General features: G+C 43.2%; 1 protein-coding gene across 5 annotated transcripts in view; it reads right to left on the bottom strand.

Annotated features, from left to right (window-relative positions):
- Positions 1–904: 904 nt before the first annotated feature.
- The window catches only part of EVC (EvC ciliary complex subunit 1), a 115,430-nt gene continuing 89,929 nt past the window's right edge, over positions 905–26,405 (bottom strand). For 4 of the 5 annotated variants that reach the window (XM_006017027.2, XM_025195390.1, XM_025195364.1 and 1 more), the window contains 9 exons: positions 25,456–25,565; positions 23,366–23,576; positions 20,383–20,589; positions 19,674–19,818; positions 14,750–14,861; positions 8,074–8,200; positions 7,442–7,535; positions 4,058–4,169; positions 905–1,207 (listed from right to left, as the gene is read on the bottom strand). In XM_006017027.2, the coding sequence (XP_006017089.1) occupies positions 1,123–1,207; positions 4,058–4,169; positions 7,442–7,535; positions 8,074–8,200; positions 14,750–14,861; positions 19,674–19,818; positions 20,383–20,589; positions 23,366–23,576; positions 25,456–25,565 (1,203 nt within the window). In that variant the 3' untranslated portion in view covers positions 905–1,122. The remainder of the gene's footprint in view (positions 1,208–4,057; positions 4,170–7,441; positions 7,536–8,073; positions 8,201–14,749; positions 14,862–19,673; positions 19,819–20,382; positions 20,590–23,365; positions 23,577–25,455; positions 25,566–26,405) is intronic. The other variant, XM_025195376.1, reaches the window with a different exon arrangement.

Here is a 26,405-nt window from a genome sequence, read left to right on the forward strand (position 1 = left end):
GCTAAAAGGTCACATCTTGAACTGTGAGAGGTTCAGGGCTCATGGTATCTACTAGCATCTCCTTGCAGTCCTTCTAATGGGGGATATCTGGTGAGAGTAGCTCTGGACCTGGGATTTTTGTCTTGGGCCTCCACGTATGCTTATTTTATCTGACAAGTTGGTGAAACTGCTTCCAGGACTGCTTCCACCACTTTAAGGCTTTGTGAAGTTTGTCTGTGGATGTATTTGGAGCTTTGTCTAAAATTGTGTTCTTGGGAATACTCCTTCCACATAGTGATTAGGACCCTACCATGCTTGGTGGGCCAGGTGGCTGCCCAGCCACTTGCCATCTGGTGTTGTACTTACAACCTCCAGTTCCGGTGTGGCTTGACCTCAGTGGGAGCCCCAAGGCAAGCCCTAAAGCTGTGCTGTGGCCTGACTTCAGGGGATAATAGTGTAGTTGGTAGATAGCCAATGCTCAAGAACACTAAGATAGCAGGATTACTGTGGGAGAGTTTGCCCCAGTGAACAGTGAGGGCTTTGGTATCCTGCATAACATGCAAAGCAACTGGTTACTTGCTTAAGAGCCTTCTCTATTTTATTTGGTAAAATGTCATTAGATTTCTGTTTCCCTCTAGGATATCCGTAGCAGTCAGACATTTACAATCAATTTCCAGTGGTGTCCCTCTGATTTCCAGACATGCTGAGCAAGCAAAGCTGCCAACTTCAAGATGAAGTGCATAAGGTCACCTCCTCTCACGTTGGGTATAATTTATTTGGACAACTGGCCTCAAGGCTTGATTTTTTTTCCAGAAAAATTCAGTGACAGCTGCAAGTGGTCAGGACTTTTGCTATTATGTTCCTACTATTTAACAGTACTTCCTAACAATGTCTATTGTTAATTAATACTGCTTGTAATAGATTATCACATAAATGAGTTTCTCTTTATTTACATACTTTATTTCCATACTGCAAGATACATTGTTGTTTCTGTTTTTTATTGCTTTACCATTGTGAAATAAGACATAATGACTTTTGATAAGGTTCTTCTTTGTTCCCTAGGGAGCTGATTCAGTAGGTATATTTTATAATTCAGATGTTCAAAATATGCTTTGGGACTCCATGTTCTAGGTCAGAGACAGTTCAGAAGACTGTGTTCACTGCACGTTGCACCTTTTTTTCAGCATCTTTTGAGTTTTTGCCTTCATGTTGACTCTGTGGCTTATTTCTGAAAACATAAAACCAAAAAACAAAAAGTTACAGATCTAGTTTTTCCATGGATGTAATTTCTTCTCATATAAATCTATCTTTATACTTAAAGGAAGGAGATTCCTGTTTGTACTTTCCCATTTCAACAGACGCTTATTCAAAGCCTGCAGGCTAATAAAGATACACTCCCTCTGCTCTGTCTTGTGGTTCTTCTCAGTGGGCGTGTCTACACAAGATGCTTAACTGTGCATTAATAGAGTTTACTGAGAAGTACTGAGAGTATGTCGACTCGAGGTTTGTAATGGTGCAGTAGCGCTCGTGTAGATGCCTGACCAGGGACAAAATCTGCTCCCAGTCAGGCATCCAACAGGGGGCAGGAGATAGCTCCCTGCCTCTGGGAGCTGCCTGCTGCTAGGGCAGGCTCCATCACAGGAGATTGGGTGGGGACTAAGTCCCCCTGCCCCGGCAGTAGGGAGCTCCAAGCCCCCTGCTCCACCACTGTGATTGGGGAGCGGAGGTCTGGGATACCCTCATCTCCCACCACCAGCTCTACAACCATGAGGCCAGTGATGGGAGACCCTTACTTCCCAGCGCAGGCTCTGTGACCACAGGGTCAGTGCTGGAATAGCCTTATTTCCCTGCTGGTGGGGGCAGGGGGCTTGGAGATGTGTGGGGAACAAGTTGGGGAGCTTGTTTCCCCCCCCAGCTCTGCATTCATGAAGCTGGGCAGGGAACAAGCCTACCAGCCTGCCCCCCCACCCCTGCTCCATGCTCACAAAACTGGGTGGGGAACAACCCCCCAGCCTGTCCCCTCCCCACCCAGCTCCATGCTTGTGAAGCTGAGTGGGGAACAAACCCCTCAGCCTGTCTGTTTCCCCTCCCTCCCCCACCAACGAGCTCTGCACTCACAGAACTGGGCAGGGAACAAGCTACCCAGCCTCTGCCCAGCTCCATCCTGCAGACCAGGGGGGCACTTTGCCCACCCCAGCACCAGGCAGCCCCCCAGGGCCAGGAGACAGCTCTCTCCTGGCTCGCTGCTCCCTGCCAGCCCCTGGGCTAGCACCCAGGGGGAGCCTAGCTCTCCCCCCGGTGGCAGCAGGGGCCTATTGCAGGGCTGCAGGAAACTGTGGAAAGAGCAACAAATTTGTTCCCTAGTCCTCACATGTGTAGAGGCCTGAAAGTGCTTACTCTAGAGTAGCTTACACCAGAGTAAACTTAGGCTGGATAAAATGCATTTGTAGATGTGACCAGTGTTATACGTCTACCTCTTGCTGGCTGTAGAAAAGAGTCTGTAAAAAAGTGCTGAGGGCATCAGGGAAAGCCTGAGGTTACCCAATGGATCTATACTTTTACTCACAGTCTCTCTGTGGTTCTTGAGAACCAACTGTTCCCTCAGCTTGTCAGCCAGATTTTCTTTGTCCTCAACGTATCAAAACTCCAGCAACCCAGCAGGTTGGTTTGATCTTTCCCTTTATAAAGAGCTTGTGTGTTATCAGGTCTGAGGTAATTTCTTCTCTTTTAGTAGGATAAGCCAAATGAAACCTCTGTCATCAAAATTACTGTCAAATTCATCTTCCAAAGCACATGCCAGTAACGGGTCTTTCCTTTTAGTCATGAAATAAAGGGGGTGGCTGAAAGCTTAGAAACCATACACAGATTTACTCCAGATAAAATTCAGCATATCTCAACTGCCTTGGCTTACATCGTCTGAGAACCTGGCCTCATGTGTTCCCACAGTGATACCCTGTGGACATACCAATACTGAACACAAACAACATACTACTTATTTTTACTTAAAGTACGCCGTTAAAGTTTTACAGACTATGGAGCCAATTTTGAAGCTTAAACTTGTGAAGGGTGTTTGTGGGACATATCAGTTCTTTAAGAAAAGTATATTTACTTAATATTTACTTAATTCCAAGACAAGATTTTCCTCCCTATAACATGGGGGGAAAAGCCCTTTGTCTTGGACTTGAGTATGAGGCAGCAGGGGGGCAGGCAGTTGCTGCCTGCCAGCCCAGTGCCTTCTCTCTGACCCATCTCTACCCCTGCAGCTTCTGTGTTGCCTGCCTGACTCCCCCCACCCTTGCAGTCTTGGGCACCCTGCACCCCCTCTGTCTTACCTCTCCTTTCTCCCCATTTCTTCCCAAGACCCCCTGCAGCTTATCTTTGCTCTGCTCCACTAGGCTTTGGCTCTGTTCCAGCCTGGGCATGAAGCATATCTGTGCCCCAGCCCGAGGTCCAGCCCGGCCTACTAGCAGCCATGGCAGGGGTGTAGCAGCTCTGCCATTGCTACCAGGTCAGAGCAGAGTTTGACCCTGATGGTGCAGAACAAGGGTAAGCAGCAGTGGAGGCGGTGGAGGGAGCATGGGGAGGAAGAGGAGGCAGGGTTGGCTGAGGCTGTGGGGGGAGTAGGGACAAGAGTCAGGAGGCAAGGGGCAGGGGAAAAGCTGTTTAACCCCCCCCCCCCTTCTCCTGACACTGCCTGCTGTCTTCACACTGACTCCTTTAAAGGCTACCCCCATGATCATTTCCCCCACTGCCTGCCCCTCAACTGCTTCCCCTATCACCTGCTCCCCAGCCATGGCTTTCCCCACTGCAGTGGTTCAGGGGATGAATTTAAGATGACCTTCTAATAATTAGGTTCTAGACATGGAAAACTGTAATAAATTTTCAATACATAGAATCTAAATATTGGTGGATCATTTTATATTCAGGGTCATCTTAGATTCAGGTAAATACGGTAAATTAATGTAAATACTGTATTTTGTTTCTAGCATATGGGCACACTTTCCTGGAAAAAAATATTATGTCTGCCAAAAACCCATGCCTGTGAAAAAAGAGACAACAGTTTTAGCTGCTGCAGTACCTGAGTGATCCAGCATTCTGTCTATCAGGTGCCTGGCCTTTTTCATGACAGTCAGCAGGGTCCTCTTTTTCCTGGGATTGAGCATTTTTCATTTTTATTTTAGATTTTTTTCCTGCAGTGGCATGGAAACATGATTTACAATCACAGTGGTAAGGGCTTGTCTGCTTTAGACTGAGCTACAGAACAAAGGACACTTATATTACCGACCCAAGAATGTCCATACCTGAAACTATTCCAGAACAGCCATTCCATGTTAAATACATATGCAAACTTAATCCAAAATAATTTAAACATCTACACAAGTCTTAATGCTTTGTAATTATGATGCATCATGTAGTTACCATGTCTTAATTTTCAGGTTTGCCAAAGGCTGATATATTTTTCAGTGTTGTAAAATGGCTACAACATAATTAGGTATTTTCTAAACAGATTAATTCTATTAGCAAACAATTGGAAACACTTATTAACAACAACCAAACTGAAGAATAAAGGTAGGAGCGTTATCATTTCAAGGAAAATTACATGGGGTTTTATGGAAGACATTTCAAGATGAAGCAATGGATGCTAATGGCTCATTTTTGTAGTGTCCTCAACAGTGCCTTTAGTTTTGTACCCACAAGCAGAACATAAGTAATGTTAGTATGTAGGGAGTGAGAGCACGCATGAGTAATGTTAGTTTGTAGGGGGGGGAAGGGATTTCAGGAACTGCCTAGGTGAGTGAGTTAAGAGCTCAAAATTACATTCACTTCTAATGGTAGTTGTGTTCCTCCTAGCTCTGAGTTCTTTAAAATCTCGCCCTAGCTACTTCAGAGTACCTGATATGTTGGTTCAGTAAGGTAATTAGTTTTATGCCTGATTGTTGCACACAATTAATTACACCTGCAGACTCAGCCTTTTGGCTCAGATGAAGTGTAGGGGGCATCAGATTCCCAAGACCTCTGGGCTTGGGCCTGCACGTAGGATGCCTGCCAATGGTCCTGGGAGAATGAAGTCCCAGGGTGAGAGTCTGGGATGGAGGATGCTTGCGAGTTGTAGCACCATACGTGGTGTTTAGAATGATTGAGTTCTGCCTGCTCAATCAATATGGATTTTGGAATGTGTGCGGGCCGCCTCCCGAACCCATCCATGTCGCCATGAGCGGGCCGGGAGCAGTATGCGGACCCGTTTTTGCGCATGCGGACTGTGGCCAGCAGCCCGGGCACGCGGGGTCGGAGAGAGACCCGTGGGATCTGGAATTAGGCACAGACGCGTAATTGTTGATTAAAAGATTGTTTACTTACACCAAAGATGGTCGTGGTGTAGGCTGGACAGTTTTCCAGGCACAGCTCTGCTTAAATCCTCATTGGAGGACTACGACAATTGACCCCGGAGTTATTGAAGCTCCGCGGGTTCAGCTCGGTAATTGGCCCCAGAGTGGTTGAAGCTCCGCGGGTTCGGTAGTTTCAAAAGGAAAGGGATATGTCTAGGATTGCACTTGGTGACGGGGAGAGGCTAGAGGCCGTTTGGTAATTGGGTCCCCGGAGTTGTTAAGGCTCCGTGGGTTCGGTTCAGTAGTTAAGCCTCTATTGCCTTCTTAAGGGAAGAGCTGGGTTCGAAGGAATCAGCAGCGCTTAGAGATCTTCACGCTCTTTCCCCCGAACTCCAATTTGCTTTCTCTCTCCCTCTCCTGGTGTTCGTGGAGTCCTCCAACTTGGGCGGAAACCACTCAAGCTCTTTATACGGCTAGCAAGCCAATCGCTAGCCGCCACGTGTGCCTATATTAGGATCGGCCAATAATGTGGCACGAATCTCAATACAAATGGCAGGAACTCCTTTGCACCGTGCATCTCCAGGATGCAAAAGAAATGCACCATGCAAAGAAGGCTACAAACTGGCGGGAAATACTCTTCTGCACGCGGGTTCTCTTGTTGCAGCAGAAAACTCCACCGTGCAAAGGAGCTGCAATTTAGCGGGAACATAATTTAGCAGTGCCGAAGCACTCACAAACAAAAACCCACAACTTTGGGTTGTGACAGAATGATTGAATTCTGCTCAGTCAGTATGATTTGGAGCTGATTTAGCTAATTTGACTTGGAACACAATATATAACAGAAAAGTTGGGCTCGAGAATTGATTGCAGACCTAAAACATGTCAAATGATGCAAGGCTGACAAATTTGTCTGTGTCACCTGAAATACTGAACTAATTAAATATACCATTAACTCAGCTAAGTATGCCAAGCCTCCTATTACACTTACACTTAAGATTTAACTTTTTTTGAGGGACAAGGTAAGGAAGGAAGCTGACTTTTTTTCCTTTCCAACCTAGGGAGAAACCTAGGGAGAAAGCTGGGTTATTTGACTCTGATTCTTGTAAAACTTTGTTACCAAGCTGAGAGTGGATTCCTATGAGATGTTTTAAAAGAGGATGCAGAAGGCGTAGAAGTGTAGTAGTTTTGGTTTGAAGAAATAAATCAAGGCCTCAGATTACTGAATACAATGTGGTCTAATGGACGGATACCTGAATTTGAGACTCAGGAAATCTGGGTTCTATTAGTAATTCTGTCACTGCCTTGAATGGTCTTAGAAACTGCTTCACTTCTGTCTTCCTTTTAAAGAAAAAAAATGGAGAATGATACTGATCTGCCAGATCTCCTTTGGAAAACACCCTGAGAGCAAGTGCTAAAATATTCTGTGTAAGGTGTGGTGGTATCATTTGCAAGATGTATGTGAAACATGTAAAAATCATTTATTAACTTTTTACAAAGGAGGTCCTACTCGCTTGAGTTTACCTTTTTCTCTCTTCCTTGAAGAGAGATGTGCTGGCTGCTTCTGCCACTTATTGTAATCTAGCAAATCAGTATAGCTATTCACCATTACTAAGGAATGGATAACTGGTTTTGGAAATCTTTCCCAGTTATGGGGAGAGTTTTAAAGGCACAAAAGAGTTAGAGCCCCAGTTTCCATTTATTTTCAGTGGTAGATGAGAACCTAACCATTCTTTTGATTTTTAGTGGGTAGCTATCATTTGTGAATTTAAAAAACTTCAACTTTAGCATGATCAGAGGTATATAACCAGGAGACTAATGTCTTTGTTTGAAAAGAATAAAGGAAGCTTCTATAATTGAAAACTATTTAAGCCCCTTTCAACAGGGGGACCCACAGGAGTATTTTAAATGCCTTTCCCCCCATTTTTGTCTTTGAGTGCGGAAGTGGGAATGTTAATCTGGGTAATGTATTCTGGTTTAATAATCTGGTGCCCCACAACAAAACGGGTTAGAATCTTAGTTGGCTAACCATATTGCCTCTTTTTATGAGCCCAGTTTTAAAAATATTGTGTGTGTGTAATTAGCAAACTATATCATAAATGAACTTTTAAAGAACAAGCAAGCATCTTTGTACTCACCTGATTGAGTGGTCCTATTTAAAGGCTGCTTGTGAACTGGGAGGGGAACTCGGGCCAGTCCAGCTACCTCAGTGATAAAGTCCTGTTCTGCTTGCTGAACACAAAGGAGACAAATATTTAAAATAGAAGAACGCTACCAAGAATGGTATAGTTTGATTACAGACTCCATTCTCCTCTGCATGGGTGATGGAGAGGAAATGTATGCATTTAAAAGCATACGTAGTGACCATCTTTACTTCTGTGTATGAAAACATGTAACTATTAATAGGAAGACTGTTTTTTGCTGTTGATTAAAAGAAGAAAATGTGTTGTGACAGAAGTCTTCACAATGAAGGAGCTGGTCTCTTTAGAATTTGCTCTGTAGGGAACCTGAGATGGAAAAATAAGACATTAATATAAAAAACTGTCACCAAATTTTTGTCTTTAGGTGAATCAGATTTAACAATAAGTTTCATTGATGTGGCTTTTGCAAACTTGCAAACCTACTTTACAGCCCATTTGAGCCAATGGGGTATCTTTTCATTGACTTCAGTACACTTTGGAAAAGGAACTTGTCAGAAATTTTTGCTGCTGCGTATAAATGGAGTGGGATCAGGTCTTCAGATAGCTGTGTTTTGTTTTACCCTGCTTACCTTCAGCTGGTTCTCAACCTCTGTTTCTAGATGATGCAATGACAGTATCCTCTGCTTTAGAGACTTCAGTCGAGCCTGTTGCTGCATCTCAAACTGGGCCAAGAACTTTTTTTGCTGCAATAACATCCTGGTAAAGGGAATCAGAAAAGTTTGAATATGTAGTTTGTTTAGTTGAAGGGATAGCTACATTGTTAGAGAAAAGATAAGACTAATAACATCATCCTGTGCAGTGATAAATGACCAGTCAGTATTGCTACAGCAACATATTTTAATAGTCTCCATGATCAGTAAATGGAATCTCTGTATTTTTCTGTCTTCTAGTTAGGTTTATTTTTAACGCTAACCCTGTTGATACTTATGTTGCCTTGGATGGTCCTTTGGTGAGATTCAGATCATGTAGTGGACTGAGATTACAGCAGTGGCTCTCAATCTTGTTGGTCTTGAGGCACACCTCACTAGACTTGAGGGACACTTCCATAACTTTTGTGAATTGAGTGGCACCCATTTTAAAAAAATAATTTCTATATTACAGTACTTGCCTCCTTGCAGAGGGGCTGGGCAGTGCAGCTGGGGAATCCTTTTGGCAGGGACAAGTCAGAGTCTGTGCTTATCTGCTTAGCTTATCTACTTATCTGCTCCCATATGTGGCACCCTTCAAAGGATCTGGCAGCACCCAGATTGTCTGGTTGACAATCACTGGTTACAGGCTGCAGCAGCACTATCCTACATTTGGTAGTTAATCTTCACATCAACTCTCTTGCCCATTTGCCAGGGAGACTAACTTTTCAAAGCACAGTGAAGACAGAAAAGAATTAGGAGCTTTAACTCAGCTAGCCCTCCTACTCTCCAGTGTGGATCATAATCTAGTAGGGATTACGGAGACTTAGTGGGACTCCTCACACAACTGGAGCATAGCTATAGAGGGCTACACCCTGCAAAGAAGGGACTGGGTGGGGAAGAAATGTGGAGGTGTTGCGCTCTATGTGAAAGAGCAGTACACTTCTTTGGAGGTCGGCTCCCAAAATGGACAGTTTGAAACCCTCTGACTCAAGTGTTTATGGCAAGACAGACCTAACTGTACGTGTATACTACAGACCACCAAACCAAAGGGAGGAACTTGATCTGGAGTTTACCCAAGAATTGACTGAAGCTGCACATGTACGTGACATGGTCGTCATGGGCGATTTTAATTATCCAGACAGATGTTTCTTGGGAGGAACACTTGGCCAAGTTGGATTGGTCACAATCCTTCCTGACCTGTGTCAAGGATCTCTTACTGACTCAGGAGGTGCATGGGCCTAGCAGAGGTGACGTGCTGCTAGACTTGGTCCTGGGCAAAGGAGACGACTTGGTTACCAACTTAAATATAGAGGGAAGTCTGGGCAACAGCGACCATGAAAACATCATGTTCACTGTCTGACGAAAGGCAGACAAGTCAGACAGTAGGACTGAAGTCTTGGACTTCAAAAATACAAATTCCAACAAGTTTAGGTCACTAGTAAGGCAAGTGCTGTAGGATCAGGGACCAAAGGTGAAAGATGTGCATGAAGAGTGGTTGTTCCTTAAGGACACACTCCTTGAAGCACAAAGGAAGTTCCTTCCCAGGCAAAGAAAAGGTAATAGAAGGGCTGGGAAGCCCTCTTGGCTAAACAGGGAAATCACAGTCCTCTTAAGAAAGAAGAAAGAGGCTTATAAACAATGTAAGCTCGGGGTGGGCCCCAAGGAGGACTATTCCACTATGGCCTGCATTTGCAGGGAGCAGATAAGACAGGCTAAAACAGTGACCAGACTTAGATTAGCAACAGGAATCAAGGACAAGAAGTCCTTCTTTAGGTACACAGGGAACAGGAGGAAAACAAATGGGAGTGTGGGGCCACTGCTGAGCAACTCAGGAGAGCTGGTTACCAGCACCCAGGAGAAAGCTGAACTCCTGAATGACTATTTTGCCTCGGTCTTTCACCGGACCAAGCGGAAAACCACACCAGGTAGAGTAGAGGATGAGCACAGTAGGAATAATCCTCTTCCTACTACAGTTGTAGAATTGGTGTATGACCAATTAAAAAAATTAGACATATACAAGTCAGTGGGACCGGATGGTCTTCATCCTAGAGTGATGAAGGAGCTGGCCAAAGTTATTGCGCAACCCCTGGCGAAGCTCTTCCATGACTCGTGATGCTCTGGAGAAGTCCCTGAGGACTGGAAGAGGGCCAATGTTGTGCCCATCCACAAGAAGGGGAGGAGGAAGGACTCGGGTAACTATAGGCCAAATCAGCCTAACTTCCATCCTAGGGAAAATCCTAGAAAAGTTCATCAAGGAGTCTATCTGTGATAAGCTTGCAGAAGGTAAGATTCTGAATGACAGCCAGCATGGCTTCATCATGGGCAGGTCCTACCTTACGAACCTCCCTGTCTTCTATGACCAGGTAACTTGCCACTTGGACACAAGAGAGCAGGTTGACATTGTATACCTTAATTTCCAAAAGGCCTTTGATCTAGTATCCCACAATGTCCTCATGAGAAAATTGGAGGATTGTGGGCTTAACTCCAAGACAGTCAGGTGGGTAAGAAACTGGCTGCAGGATAGGACCCAGAGAGTCATAGTGAACAGATCTGTGTCATCCTGGTAAGAAGTGGCCAGTGGTATCCCACAGGGGTTGGTGCTTGGTCCAGTACTTTTCAACATCTTTATTAACAATTTGGATGTGGGGGTGAAGACCTCACTGGCCAAGTTCGCGGATGACACCAAGTTATGGGGGAGCATGGTCATGCTTGAAGGCAGGCTACAGATACAGGCAGACATAGATAGGCTAGCAAGTTAGGTGGATTGCAATCTGATGAAGTTCAATATCGACATGTCAGGTGCTCCAACTTGGGATGAGCAACGCCCAGCACACCTACAGGCTTGGTGGCACCAAACTGACTAGCACCATGAATGAAAGGGATCTGGAGGTAATAACAGACCACAGTATGAATATGAGCTGGCACTGCGATGCTATAGTCAGTAGGGCAAATAATACGCTGGCATGCATCAATTGATGCATCTCCAGCAAAGCCAAGGAGGTAATTCTTCTGCTCTACTCAGCACTGGAGAGACCGCAGCTGGAGTACTGCATTCAGTTCATGGCACCACACTTTAACAAGGACGTGGACAAGCAGGAGAGAGTCCAGAGAAGAGCCACCCGTATGATCAGATTCTTCAAAGGCAAGCCATGTGAGGAAAGGCTGAGGGATCTGGGACTCTTCAGCCTGAGGAAAAGAAGGCTGAAAGGGGACCCGGTAGCAGCTTACCGCTACACTAGAGGAGTACATCAAAGGCTTAATGAGCAACTGTTCACCAGGGCACCCGAGGGGAAAACCAAGAATAATGGCCACAAACTCCTGGAAGATCAATTCAGACTCAACATTAGGAAAAACTTCTTCACAGTCAGGGTGTCCAGACTGTGGAATGAGCTCCCTCCAGAGGTGGTGCAATCACCTACCCTGGAGATCTTCAAGAGCAGACTAGACAGTCACTTTGCTGGGGTCACCTGACCCCCAGTTATCTTTCCTGCTTGGTGCAGGGGGCTGGACCCTATGATCTTCCGAGGTCCCTTCTGGCCTTACAGTCTATGAATCTCTGAGCTCTGTGATGCCAAACTGAGACATGCATATTTGACCTTTCCAGAACAGCATTTGCATTGGTAAATGTAGCTCTGCATGGTTTTTTGACAACATTCTAATGTTAAAATAACAGAACTCTAAATATCTTATCTCTGCTGAATATGAAATGCCTCTCTCCTCCAGCCTCCTCTGCTCTGAAACAGCAGTGTTAATTTCAGTTATGCCCACATTTTTAAAGACCTAAATACCTTTAAAAAATTGCTCTTTAACTGCCTTTGATATCTGAGCACTCCAAGTGCAACTGCCATCTAAATACCACCAAAGTACCTAATCAAGGGCTATTTTAATTTTAAATGCCTAGAGAAGATTTACTTTTTCTATTTGATCTTCTAATCACCAAAGAAATCAACAGGAGCCCTCCCATTGATTTTAAAAGGAAATGGATCAGTTAATGTGTTCTACATAACTAGGATATAACCTTAGAGGAAATTACAGTAAGTGGGGAAAAATAAGCGCTGATAATTGATTAGTGTTATGATGCTATCTTGAATTTGTAAAGAAAAAACCCTCCTTCATGAATATGTATTTCAGCTTGAAATGAGGTTGACTTTTTTTCAAAATATTAAAATATATTATGGACAAATTAAAAAATAAAGCAACAGCTATCTTTGGTCAAGTGAGGAAGGATGGAAATTTCATGGAAACAGAATAAAGATTATAATGGTGAGTGACAAAGTGAGATTTTCTGTGCAGCATTGAGCTATGTGGATTACTCTCTAGAAAACTAATATTTCAAATGAGAATAAAAAGTGGGGACCTCAGTAATGATTTATTTCAAATTAGAGGCAGCAGAATATCTGAAGAAACGCTTAGCCTGTGTCAAACCTACACAGTCCGTGTCTATCCTAATGCTAAGCCAGTTCTTTATGAAGAGAGCGAAGAGATGACATGAATAAGTAGTAGAAAAATGACATGAATATTGCATTATAATCTACTGTATTTCATGTCCTAGGGCCTGTTCTGCAAGCACATACACAAGAAATGTTCTTATGGTAGAAACTTAACCCTCGAAAGAGTTGTTTTTTAGCTGAGGATCTTTGTGTAAAATCATACATGGGTGATATACTTATTTTTGGTGGTACTAAAATCTTTTATATTATATTTGCACTAATACATTTTAAGAACTAGATCTGTATGAAGGATCTAGTCTAAAATGTCATGGGGCAAGGATGAATGGCTGAGCAGTCTTTCCAAAGTTTTTAGGAACAGGAACATTTGTCTAGGATGGCTTAGCTTAAGGGCATATCCTACCTTGAGCTGGGGGTTGGATTAGTTGACCTCCTGAGATCCCTTCCCTACTTTTTTCTATTATGCATAGAATATGAATTTCATTTTTTTTTCATTTTAAATTCATGTTCCCTTAACTCTACCTAAATTGCAATATAAATTTACTCAAAGGCTGACTACTAATACTTCAATATTTAAAGTAGATAGGACAGAGTATGATGGATCAGAAAGCATTAGTACTCATGTAATATTTATTTCAAATTACTTTTAAAAAGCAGTGCATGGTTTGCAATGGGTTTTTCTTTCTTTCTTTTTTTAACTGCTCCAATAGAAATTAGATTTATTTGGCTTTCCATTCTATGATTACTGAGCATCAAAAAGTTGGTTAATAACAAAGCAATTACCGAAATACGGTTTTCACATAATTTGGAAATACATTTATTTTCTTTTTCTTAAAGACAAACAGCTATCACAGACAAACTATTTAATCATCAGGGATCCTGCACAAAATTGCAAATTCTCTGATAAAAACTCCAAAGTTCATGATTAAAATGAAAGGCCCCTCACTCTCCCCCCAGCCCTGTTTGTACCCTCCACTTGCTCCCCACCAACAGCCCCCGGCCCCCCACAGCTGCCAGGCAGGGCTATGGGGCCAGAGAGCCAGGTCCACAGCCCCCTGCCCCTAGCAGGAGGTGGCAGCGGTTGCTGCACCCCCCTGCTGCCTGCCTGCTGCACGTTCAGGTGGGGTGGGGGTTAGGGCCAGTTCTTGCACTCCTGGGGAGGCAGGGGGGAACCCATGACCCCCAGATCTGTGTGTGGGGTGGGGGCGGGTACAGGCTGCCCACTGCTCAGACTTCCACCCTGCTCTTCTCCCCTGGGGCCTCCACAGCCTAGTGGATGAGACCTGACACTGCAGGGAACAGCGGGGTTGAGCAGGGATCTCCTTGCCACTGTGAGCTCTGCACTGCCCTGGCAACGCGTTTACTGCACATGCAGCAGCAGCAGAGGTGGCAGCCTGGGGTTGTGCCCCTCACTGCTGCCACATGTGTAGGGGATGCATCGCTAGGGCAGTGTGGAGCTTGCAGCAGCAAAGAGATCCCTGCACAGCCCCGTTGTTCCCAGCAGTGCCATGTTGCACCCGCTGGGCTACGGAGGCCCTGGGGGAGGGCAGCAGGGCAGAAGACTGAGCCCACAGCGGGCACCTGTGCCTGTCCCATGCACAGATCTGGGGGGCTCAGGTTTTCTCTGCCCCCCAGAAATGCATGCAGTGGCAGGGAGCTGGCCCCACCCTCCCTGCCCCCTGGAAGAGCCACCTGCAGCCCCATCCTGCTCCTTGCTGGGGCCTTGAGGCTGCACATTGCAGCCCTGGGCCCCAAGCCCCACGCAATGCCTGGCTAGGCAGCAGCCCCAGCCCCAGCACTGCCCAACTTCCTCCCTCCCTCTCTATGGGGGCCTCAATCCCTCCCCCACACTTACCTACGGTAGCTGCTCTCCAGGCTGCCTGGTGGCTGTGTGCAGACACATGCACATGGCTCCCCCTACCTGACCACCCTCCTCCTGCTCCCTCCCAGCTCCCTGCAGCTTGCAGAGAGCTCTTTGCTAAACTGCAAAACCTGCAGGATTCTCCATTAAAATGAGAAATCTGCATTTTCCTCTGATAAAGGGGAAAATCTATATTTTTCTCCGGTTGCCTGTGGGAAACAAAACCCCGATCCCTGTTAATCATATATAGAAGTGATGAGATAAGTCATAAGATTTAAGAGCAAGTAATTCCCCAGTCTGCTCTCACCTTTGAGGAACAGCAGATGATATGTCCAAGGTACCTTCATTAAGTTTTTCTTTTAATGTCCATTCATTCTCTTCGTGTTTTCTTTTAAGTCTGTGATTTTCGCTCCTTTCTGCTAAAATAACAACACTCCTGAAATAATCATCTGCTCAAAATTACAAGCCGTGTGATAGTTTTACTTTTAGTTTTGTGACTGCTGTTAATTTATATTTTCCTATCAGCACAATTCAATACAGTCTTCCAACAATTCTTGCTCTTGTAGCATATGAAATACATTTTGCTTACTTATACCATGCTGCACACAATTTCTTTTTAAACCAGTTGAAATACTTACCTTTTTTGTATTTGTGTTTTTTTCCCCATGAAGGTTAAGATACGGGTAATTTTAGGGGAATTAATATTTTTAGCCATTTTTCTCATTAAACAGATGGATAGATCATAGAATCATAGAAAATTAGGGTTGGAAGGGATCTCAGGATATCTAGTCCAACCCCCTGTTCAAAGCAGGACCAGCCCCAGCTAGATCATCACAGGCAAGGTTTTGTGTAGCTGGGGCATAAAAACCTCCAAGGATGGAGAGTCCACAACCTCTCTGGGGGTGTGTCTACATGTGCATATTAATGTGAAGCAATAAAGTTTGGCGCATATTGCGCCAGAGTTTATTGCTCCAGGGCACTGTGTTTACATGTGTGTCCAGGATTGCAGTAGGTTAAGCCAGACTGGAGCAAATTTAGCTGGCAGGGAGTCCGGGGGGGTCAGCTTGCCAGCCCAGGGCTGCTCTGACCCAGCTCAACGTGCTGTGGAGGCAATGGCTGGGGCACAAGGGTGTTCTAGTTTGGGGCTAGCCTGCAGGCAGCCCCCACACTGATGCACCCTTGTGCCCCATCCAGCTGGGTCAGTATCTACATATGTGCTGTTGCGCACAAAAAAACTCTACAGCAGAACTGTACTTGTATTGTCCCCTGGAGACAGCTTGTATTTACAAGTACTAGCTTGCTGCAGAGTTTATTAGTTTCCTGCAGCCTAACAGGGCTGCATGTGTAGCTACGGAGATGTTTACTGAAGAGCTAATTAGCTACTCTGCAGTAAACATCTCATGTAGACACATCCTGGGTAGTCTGTTCCCGTGCTTTACTTCCCTCCTAGTGAAAGACGTGTTCTTAATAGCTAACCTAAACTTCCCTTGGTGTAAATTTAGACCATTGCTTCTTGTTCTCTTATCTGCCACCACTGAGAACAATCTAGCTCCATCCTTTTTGTAACCACCCTTCAGCTAGCTACAGACTGTACACCAGTTTCCAATCACTTATACTGATTTGTGTAACCTGTAATGGAACAGAAGTTCAGCACATGTAGACTGGTTTAAAAATGGCAGAACCTGATCCGACAGAGACTTGGATGGATGTATTATCAGATTTAATTGGTTTAGTTTAGACCAGTCAGTCAAACTTCTGTTCAAGATCCCCTCCTGACTCAAATCAGAGTTTAGTCCCCTGACATCCCAGGCTACTTTGCGGGTCCCCACTACCCCCCCCACTTGCAGGATGGGTGGGCTACCCTCAGCCCGTGTTTGTCTGTTCTTCCCAAACACTGGGCCGGCCCTGCCCCTGGGATGGTACAGAGGAGCCAGGACTGACAGATGCACAGTAGGGGGCTGGGGATCAGGGACAGAGGGGTGGGGGAGCGGATATCCCCACCCCACGGGCCTGGCTCTGGACCCCTGAGACCCAAGCAAGCACAGCTGGAGGAGGGATGCCACCCTTCCTCCCCACCATCCCTGCCCCCCACTGCCACTGACAGCTGGTTGCTAGGGGGCCAGAGCTGGGAGAGAGGCCACATTGGGAGATATGCAGAAGAGCCCCCCACCTTCTAGCCTCGGCCAGTGCAATATTCTGTGTGCCCCCCCCACCAAAGGGTGAACATATTCCATTCACTCTTGATCCAATCTACGCAGCTTAAAGAAACCTGCATAGGTTTGATTTATTCAACCTTGGGCTTTTTGAATATCCGTACCTAGCCATCAGGTAGTTGAAGGCTTTTATTAAATCACCCCCTAAATCTTCTCTCCAGACTAAATAAGCCAAGCTCCCTCAGCTTCTCCTCATAAGATCAAAATGAGCATATGTGGAATTGAGGCATATAAATTAAAACTTTGACCTAAAAATCAATTGCCACCTCACCCTGGAGACAGCTGAACTCACAAGAAGTGTCCCAGTTTGACCTGAAAGTTCCTCAGGTTCCTAGTACTCGGCCCCAATCTGAATATTTTGGTGCCCCATTCTCAGGTAAGGCTAAATGAGTTCCAGAACCGAGGAGCTCCTTCTACCTGTCTTCTCTAATGGCCGTGAACCAGTTGGCATTTGGAGAGCATGGCAGGACTGGCTTCACAAAATGCAGTTGTCATTTTCTTTTCAAATGACTGCGACTACTCACCTTTTATATATGGATGTAGTTGTTGATCAAGTGAGAGACTGGATTAAATAGTCTCTTAAACCTAAAGGAGTTCCAAACTACCTATCCAAGAGCTCCCTAATTACCAGACTGTAGAATATTTCAGGTGTATGTGGGCTGCTCTCAGCCCTCTTCTTTAAGCTGTGGTAGCGTGCAGAAAATAATTCAAGATTCACTGAATTAGAAAGAGCACAAGAGGAAGAATGGCCATAGCCCAGTGATTAGGGTACCTCACTGCTAAGGGGAATTCTTGGGTTCTGGTCCTTGCTTCTGGAAGGCTTGTGTATTTTCAATTAAATAATTACGGAATAAAATGCAGATACAATCCTAGGAACAGAATTGAGAACCTAGGGACTCCTCACACCTAAACTAGGTTTTAAGAGTCAGACTCTTCTTTTCTGGCATAATGAATCTTGTATTCTTTTCTGTATAGTGGCACAGCTTATACTTATTATCCTTTCTTTCATATAGGCCATCTGTCCTGATATGAAAAAGAGCATTAATAAAAGAGAAATAGTTGTTTAATGCTCCTAAAAAAAAAATCACAGCTGGATTGCAGCAAAAGCACGTAGGTTTTCAATATGCCTTCACTACTAGTTATTCATTTGATCTGTAAATGTCTGCTGGGTCTCTCTCTTGGGCTACGTCGGTCTAGATGCTATTATTCGGGGCCTCATAGACTCCTGTGTTTATTACCAACATCAATAAGCTTGTGTTCTACCTTGCCAAACTTGTACTTAAATGGAATAGTGAAGGATTCTTTTCCCCTAAACGCGGAACTTTGATTCAAGAGCAAAAAATGTGTTCCTAATACTGCTCATGATTTACATTTTTACACAGTATATAAATCATATAGCACTTGGGCATCAAAACATGCATATAACCAAACAAACCCATGAAAAAAAATCTCTACAAGAGAGTAAGAGTAATTACTAAGCTTCTGGTTTGTGTAATGAGTATTCCTTACTCTAAACTTGGATGCCAGTTGTGAGTGGTAACCAAAGTCCTAGTTAAGCAAAGCTCTTAAGCATGTCTAAGTGAATCCTGATTCAGAAAATGTCTTAACACATGCTTCATTTTAAGTGGATGCTTAAGGTCCATTCAACTCAACTGGATTTCAGGAACTGCTGACTGAGGGTCACAAGTTTAGACAGTAGTGTAGTTGAGAGTGAGGGAGGTGTCTGGGATAGCAGCCCCAGATGATGCCTTTTGGTGGGGAAGCCACAAAAATAGCCACTGTCACATGTGGCTGTGTGCATCATCACTGCTGGCAGTCAATGTTGCCCCATGTGGACCTACTGATTAGAGCTACCCTCCCACAGAGTTTGGGACTACACTAGTAAAGGGATACCAACAGTTTTTAAGCACCTAAGTCCAAAATGTAGATCCTTGAAACCACAATGAAGCACCCGTTTCCAATGCCAAAATCAACTAAATGCATAAAGTTTTGCTTCTGGTCATGCCAAAAAACACATCAGTCTTGACAATGCTGAACATTTTGGCTCCTACCTCATGCCTAAGCTTCATCAGGATTCACAAGTGGGGAATTTCCCCTCGCTACACTTCTGACCAGGCTGAGAGAACTTACTGGCTCAGGCTACATACAACATGGCTGCTGACCAGAAGATTCCCCTCCACTAACTTTATTCCAAGATGGAAAACTCACTTAAAATGTGAGTGATACGGACGGACACAAGTCCTTCTTCCTGAGGAAATATGAACCTGCACCTAGGAGAGCACCCCACCTACCAAGATACAGGATATTCGGAGGTAAGCTTGGCTGGGATCTTTCGATCTCTATTGTTGAAGCTGTTTGACTTTATGTGGAATGATTAGATATTTCTTGGGCAAGAAAGACTCTCCTGCCTGCCAGTTTCTGAGAGAGGGAAGATCTGTGTGCCCAGCCCCAGCTCCAAAGACAATGAATATGAATGAGCCTTTCATATTAAATAATTATTGAGTAGGAACTGAAACCCAGCTCTCCCCACTTCCAGGTGAGTGCTCTAGCTACTAGGTTATACAGTCATATAATTGTTTTGTTATGATGCTTATTTCCCTGCAGAGGGGCAGGCGAGTGGCCAGGCAGGGAGAGCCTGAGCCTGCCTTTATCAGCTTATTTCCTCACACCTGGAGCTTGAGCCTGAGCCTGGCCCTGCCCCTATCTGCTTCTCTCCTCACCCTTCTTGCAGCACCCTTCAAAGGATCTCAGGGCACTCAGGGTGCCACAGCATCCTGGTTGAGAATTACTGATTGAGAATTGGCTTCTAAATGTTACAGCAATTCAAATGAATAATAATAATAATAATACTTCTAATATTCCATTTTTTGAAGTAGAAAATAGATCTCAACATCTGATTTACTGTTAAATAAAATAATGCTGTTCTATTTTAAAGACACTTTTCACTCAGAAACAAATCAATAGCATTTGCCAAAATTATATATATTACCACCACATGGTTATAAAGATGAGGCACACCTAGAAGAGATTTCAGTTGTTGAAGTTTTTTGTCTTCGTATTCTCCCATGATTTTTCCTATTTGCTGGTAGTAGCTTTGTACCACTCTATTGACGCCGCTGATGGTCACATATACGCTCTCTACAGCTGATTCTGTTAATCTCTCCTGCAATGTACAGTACAAGAATTGTTATTTTACAAAGGCAAGGACTAAAATATCTAGTTCGCTTAAGCAGTGAGAAGGACGATGTCTGGAAAACCTCACTTCTAATTTTACTGTAAATTTACTGTTTGGGAAATATGCTAGATTGACATTCATGAAAATGAGTTCCACTAAACCTTGCAATGCAAAAATATTTGTGTAAGCTGAGCGTGCTATGACTGATGCTCCTGTGGCTTCTCAGCTCTGCCGTAGTTCTGCTTATTAACCCAGAGTACTTATTATCCTTAAATAAGTGATCCTACCTGTTCTTAATTGTTCCCAAGACAGAGAGAAATAGGAAATTCTCAATCACTTTATATTCTGTAGTTAGATTTAGGCTTGGCTGCTAGGGTTTCATCAGAATAGCCCTGTACTCCTTTCCAGTTTTAGCAGGATACTTGGTTTCTAAGCCAGGTCATAGTCCTCCTTACAAAGCTTCCTGACGCTGGATAATACCGGCCTGAAGCTTTCTTCCATTTTATCAAGGTATTTCCTTCTTAACGAGGCCACTGGAAAATGCCCTAATACCTTTAAGTCTTCTCTGTCCTCAGAGCTGTACTTTGTAGCTTCCTGCCGGGCATGCTGGAGCAAGGTCTGGCCAATCCCTTGTTGCATGTGTTGCTGCACAAGCTGAACGGCTTCTTGGATTTCCATCACAAACTGGTGGTGAAATTCTGACCGTGTTTGTTGAGTCTCCTCCTCTAGCTTCTCCTCTTCTTCCAGAATGTGGGACTCCTGGTGACCAGACAAAAACTTTAAGATGGGCTTACTTTCTCCTATATGCTCTATGACACCAAATACAGGGCATTAGACAATTGATTCTTCATGGGATAAATTTCACATTCTGGCATAACTCTACCTACGCTGGTAAATTCCACTGAGTTGAGTGTTTCTCTATTTGCAACAGGGCTTTCCTGTGCTATATTTAAATGTATCTATACCTAGTTCACTCTAGAGAGCCCACTCTATTCTGAATGCTCATTACCTATACTGTTAGGAGCAATGTGCTACTGAAAGTGATATCTTTCAGATTAAATTTGAAATTAGGTCCTGCCCATTTCTGGGCATTAAACAACATGTTTAATGCCCAGAAATGGGCAGGACCTAATTTCAGATTTAATTTCAAGTTTAACAAACTCCAAATAGCAAGTGTATTCATCTCAGTGATGCACTTTTATTCCAAACCAAGTCATTACAATTGCCTACCATGGTTTCAATTATTATGTAAGAGGTAGGTATTATTGTTGTTGTTACTGCTGTTACTACTAGAAAGCTGTAAAATACTTCAAAGTTCAAAAACTTTTTTTTTGGAGGCTTCCATGTATTTTAGTTGTAGGGTCCAAATACAGTGGTTTCCACATCCCTTAAATTGACTATGCTGTAATGAATTCTTTCCTTTCTCTCCATTCAATTTAAGAATGCTGCACTATAAAGACTAAGATAATAGGCTAACCAGGACCAAAATTAAAGAGTGAGTTATCATTAAATTTGTATTTCAAATAAATGCAGTTGCTCCAATAATAGATATAATCTGCAAAAATCCTTGCCTCACATTTTCTGGACTGTCAATGTTACAAGACAACAACATCACTCTAAGACTATTTAGAATAAAATGTTTTATACACCTTTCCCCCCTTTTTTCTTTCTCTTTCACTTAAGGTTAAACTAATAAAATAAAATTAATTTGATGGCTGATAAAGAACCTAAGTTGCTTTTAAGAAATAAGATATGCAAGGAGAAAAAGAATTCAAACTACCTACTGGTATTCAAGAGGTGCCTGTGTTAATACTGAATTGTTTTGACACATTTTTATATATAACTCAGGCAGATGTTTCTGATTTTTTTTAAGCTAACAGGAATTTCATTTATCCGTTTCCCTTCCTACTAAGACACATATGTCACCTCATCATGACTGAGCCAAGTCTCAGGTTGCTGTTTTCTTGAATAAAATTTACATTTTTATAATAAATTAGAAGATTCATTGTCCACACTGCTGTTTAATAGTATGCCTAAATATGCAAATGCTCAAAATTATGTTAGTTTTAAAAAAAATGAACCCAGTAACCTTGAATGTGACTTAAGCAATCACTTCTATCCCTTGCTCATTGATGGGGTTTCGTTTCTGATTTTGGAGCATCCTTGATCTTGGAGGATCTTTCACTGTCCTTTTTTCCTATCATGGCTTAAAAGGCAGCACCCACCTCCATTTCTTCTTTGGCAGGCAGGATCACATGATTTTTTTTTGGTACTTTCCCCCCCTTAAGGTCAGTAATAATGCTATAAAAAGCATCAAGGAAGAGCATACTTCCTTCTCTGTTTATGCTTCTGCACAAACTACATGTTGAATTATGCAGGGAAAAACAATCTCTGCTGCAGGTCTGTGTTCTTGTAGGCACAAGATGCCTGACAGAGTAGGTATATTAGGAAGCACATTAAGTGTAAAAACAGGATGAATGAGGTAGTATGTGTGTTTAGACAGTAATGTTTTGGCTTTAAATAGCATGAAGAGTTATTACCAACATCTTGACGCTCTTGCATTCAAGAGGAAATATGTTAATAGAAAAAAAAATCCATGCCAAACTGGTGTGCTTACAGACAGTTACCAGATTTCACTCATGGTGTCGAACAAGGGATAGTGTCAAATAACAGGACTGCAATATAGACTTCTTAGTCCAGGTGTTGTTTGGATGGATAAAACTATCTATCTGCCATAATTGGAACAACCACCCACTCTGTGGCACAAAGCTACATTGTGTTTGATGGGTTATTCACTCTACCTATGTAGTAATGTCAGGTGGGTTGGGGACTAATATAAATGCCTTGTGGAAATGTCCACTGCTGTAGAAACTTGATATCTAGTGTTATTAAGTGTATGTTAAAAAACTATCTAAAAAAAGATTAACCATCTGGTGATAACATATAGAGACAAGCTTCTCTTCTTTTTCTGTAAAGAGCCTCAAGGCTGATTAGAAGACAGAACTAAGGACCGTGTTTATTTGGAGAGATGGTCAACTTCTAGAGTGGATGTGAATAACCAATACAAAATATACTTCTAGGTGGGCTGAGAGACTTCAGGAGAAACTTTCCTCCAAATGAGGACCTTTAGGGTGCATATTAGGATTACCTGCATATCTGCATACCTGCAACAAGGTGCATATTCTCACCTTGTAGCAGACAGACTTGTTTTAAATTCATTTTCTATACATGTGGGCTTCGTAGGTTTGAACACCTTTTCATATAAAATAAAGTTATATTTTATCTTATGGTAACTTTGGAACTTAGAGAAGGAATGATGCTGCCTTTTAAACACATCGGCCTACATTTTTGAGCAAAGCTATGCTATATAGGTTAAAGCACCTTACATGGCAATGTGTTAATTTGATTTTTCAATAAAGGGCATTTCTCTTGATATTTATCCCTTGGACTTTTTAAAATCTTGAGACCTCCTAAGGCTGCCAGATATTACACATGGTAAGCACTCAGAAGGAAATAGTCAAGAGACTGTAAATACCATTGTTTTCTGGAACTGCCATTGGCGTTCATCTGAACAATGTGAGGAGCTCTTTTGCAGGACGTGTTGCTCTCTTAGCTCTTGAAGCAAGTTTTTCTTCCTGGACATTCTCATGTGAGTCAGAGTAGCCATAGCAACATTACGGAGACTTAACCTTCTGAGTACTGAGCACAGCAACAGCCTGTGTTTTCGCAATATGTAGTTAGTAGACCTGTGAAAGAGAGGATGTTTTGAATCTCTGTTTATCAACTAAGCTGTTTGTGGGTTGGTGGTTTTTTCTGGCATATTTATATTAAACAATGATGGCACTAGCTCGAAGCTGGTAGAGCTACTACAAATACAATGCATGTCTTGTGTGGCAACTTACCTACAAATATGTCCCAAAACATTTTACAGGATTATATGGTAAATATATGATTATGAAAATATAATAGTTCTCTTTTGACCAAGTTTAAAGAGAAGAAAATAATAAAAAGGTGGGAAAAAGAGATGAAGTCATATGCATGATGGGGGTAGAAGCTCTGATTTGAGGTAGAAGGAAAATGTATCTGAAAGGTATTCTAGACTGCGGGAACTACAGACCAGGTTAGCTTTAGTCACCACTAGTAGGACTATATGGTGGAACGGAGAGGAGGTATGTGTTAGCTGCATGGAAGGAAGTTGGTAGAAGTGGTTGAAACAAATCTATGGTGTATTTCAAAACAGTGGAAATGTTGAACTTGATCTTAAAATGGATAGGGATTTAATAGAGTTCTTTGAGCATTTGGGACATGTTAGATATTCTTTGGTGTGTGCATAAAATGATAGCATCAACATTTTATTGTGCTGGCAATTTGGGAAGGTGGGATTGCACAGAGGAGGAAATCGTAACAGTTGAGAAGGTAAAGGGAAAAAATGGCTATTTAATGGAGAGGTGAATTCCAGGGGCCTGGTGTACACTTGCATTGTGGCTAAGGCAGATTTGCGAATTTATTGTTGGAGAAAGATTTCAGTATCTCAGGTTACGTCTGCTGTTAATGAAGACATTTAGACAAATCAAAAAAAGGAAGATGTGGAGTTGGTTCGTTTGAGAAGTATATCTATCTTAGCATTTTAGCTGAAAGAAGATGAATTCGTAAGTTTCTTCTGAAGACATGAAAATTGAGTGAGCAGTGAAGAGTCAGCGAGTGTACACAGATGCTGCCTTTGTGCCAACAAAAAACTGGCAGAAAGGCCAAGCATACAAACATCCATGCCCCTCGTTGTGGCACAAATACCCAAAGTTTGTGGCCAGAATGCAGGTATTATGAATTTGTGCTGCAATTTTGTGGTCAACATCTGTTTGCTTTAAGCCCGGAGCTGCCCACACTCTTCAGCCCTGTCCCTTGGGGCTTCAGTGGCCTGAAACCGCAAACCTCAGAAATTCCCATTCCCTGGGCCTGCAGGGTCGGGCCCCTGAAGCCCTGAGAATGCCTGCCTAGGTTCCTAAAACGTGCATCAAAACTCCAGTATGGTCTTGGAGATTGGATCGCTGACTTTCCGTGCTTTCAGAGACATGCCCTGAAGATTCCCAGAGGCACATCTCTGGAAGCAGGGACCACGTTACCCTTTACCCCACAGGATCAATGGGTGGGACAATGGGTGACACGTGTTTCTCCTAATTAAGCAGATCAGATGTGCTGAGATGCATCCTGGCACAGCTGATTTGCTTAATTTGGTGATGTCTATTTAAACTCAGTGATATTGAACGGTATGTGCAGTTGTGTATCAAAAGGAGTGGTCAAAGTAAAAGGTTGCTAGAAAACAGCAGTACTGGGTACTTCATCTTGTACAATGCAATAGAGCATGCCTGGTATAGAATGAGAATGATAATTTTGTGGCCTGCTACAAAGTACCAGAGAAAAAACAAGTTCCTAAGTGACAGCTGAACCAAGTTCAAGATTAGGGATGTTAACTAGTAAATAATTAATAATCACTTAAAATTTATGGTAACTGACACTGAAGAGCCTGAAATTCCCCCTATACCACTTCCTACCCAAGCATGGATTATATCAGAGTTTTTAATTTCATCTACAGTTTTGTTTAGGGATTAGACATAAAATCTTACTTACTCTTCACTGAGGCCACCTAATTGGTTTAATACACCTTGGATGATCTTCTCATGCTTCTCAGACAAATGTTTTTGCATGACAGCAGACAGAGCATACTCCTTGGCCCATAGCTAAGAGTTGGGGAGGGAACCACAATGGTAAGATTTCCTCAATGTAATCACTTTAACATTTTACTATATTATGAATTGCCTTTATTCTGTAGTATTTCATACACAATGTTCTAATGAAGGCTACCAAATCTGAAGAAGGGTGTTTGTGCCTGAAAGCATGCAAAGAACAATTTTTACAACAATTTAGTTGGTCTAATAAAAGATATCACATTTACCCAAAGAACCTTGTCTGAACAAATCTTGGGGCATCTGTGCGGTGTCATGCAGATCATTTTTGTTTGTTGTGCTGATATGGCATGTGTGGTTTTGTTGAAAAGCCCATGTATCCACTTCTGTGTCACTTTTATCCCTGTATGGATTATGTTGTGCTGTCTCTGTAGATCTTTGATTTTGATCCTCATTTGGCCGAAGGAAAAAGAGAATAGGCAAAACCTCCAAGTATCTCTTTCCATTGTGATATTAGGGCAAGGACAACTGCCACTCCCAAACACAAGCAGAAAGGTCCACTGGTGGGATGGGTACCCATATTATTGTCCGCTTATAATGGGATAAACAACTGTATTATAGGAAAGGCATCTGAGAGAAATGGCCCATTGGCCAGAGGTGCTCCAGATGTTTTGGCAAGATAAGACATTTCTGGAGGATTCTGTAACTCGTGAGCAACTACAGCAATGAAGATGTGGGGAAGGGCTGGCTTGGAAATATTTTAAGCGTTGTTTGTAAGGTGGCCAGGGCCTTTTGGATTTTCTCAGGTTTTGGAGCGATCCAGGTCCCCAGCAGTCTGGGCTGGCAGGATCAGCAGGAGGGCGGGATACTGGCAGGGCCCTCCGTCGGGGCGGG

The sequence above is a fragment of the Alligator sinensis genome, unplaced genomic scaffold (assembly GCF_000455745.1).
Source record: "Alligator sinensis unplaced genomic scaffold, ASM45574v1 scaffold421_1, whole genome shotgun sequence".
NCBI classification, from domain to species: domain Eukaryota; kingdom Metazoa; phylum Chordata; order Crocodylia; family Alligatoridae; genus Alligator; species Alligator sinensis.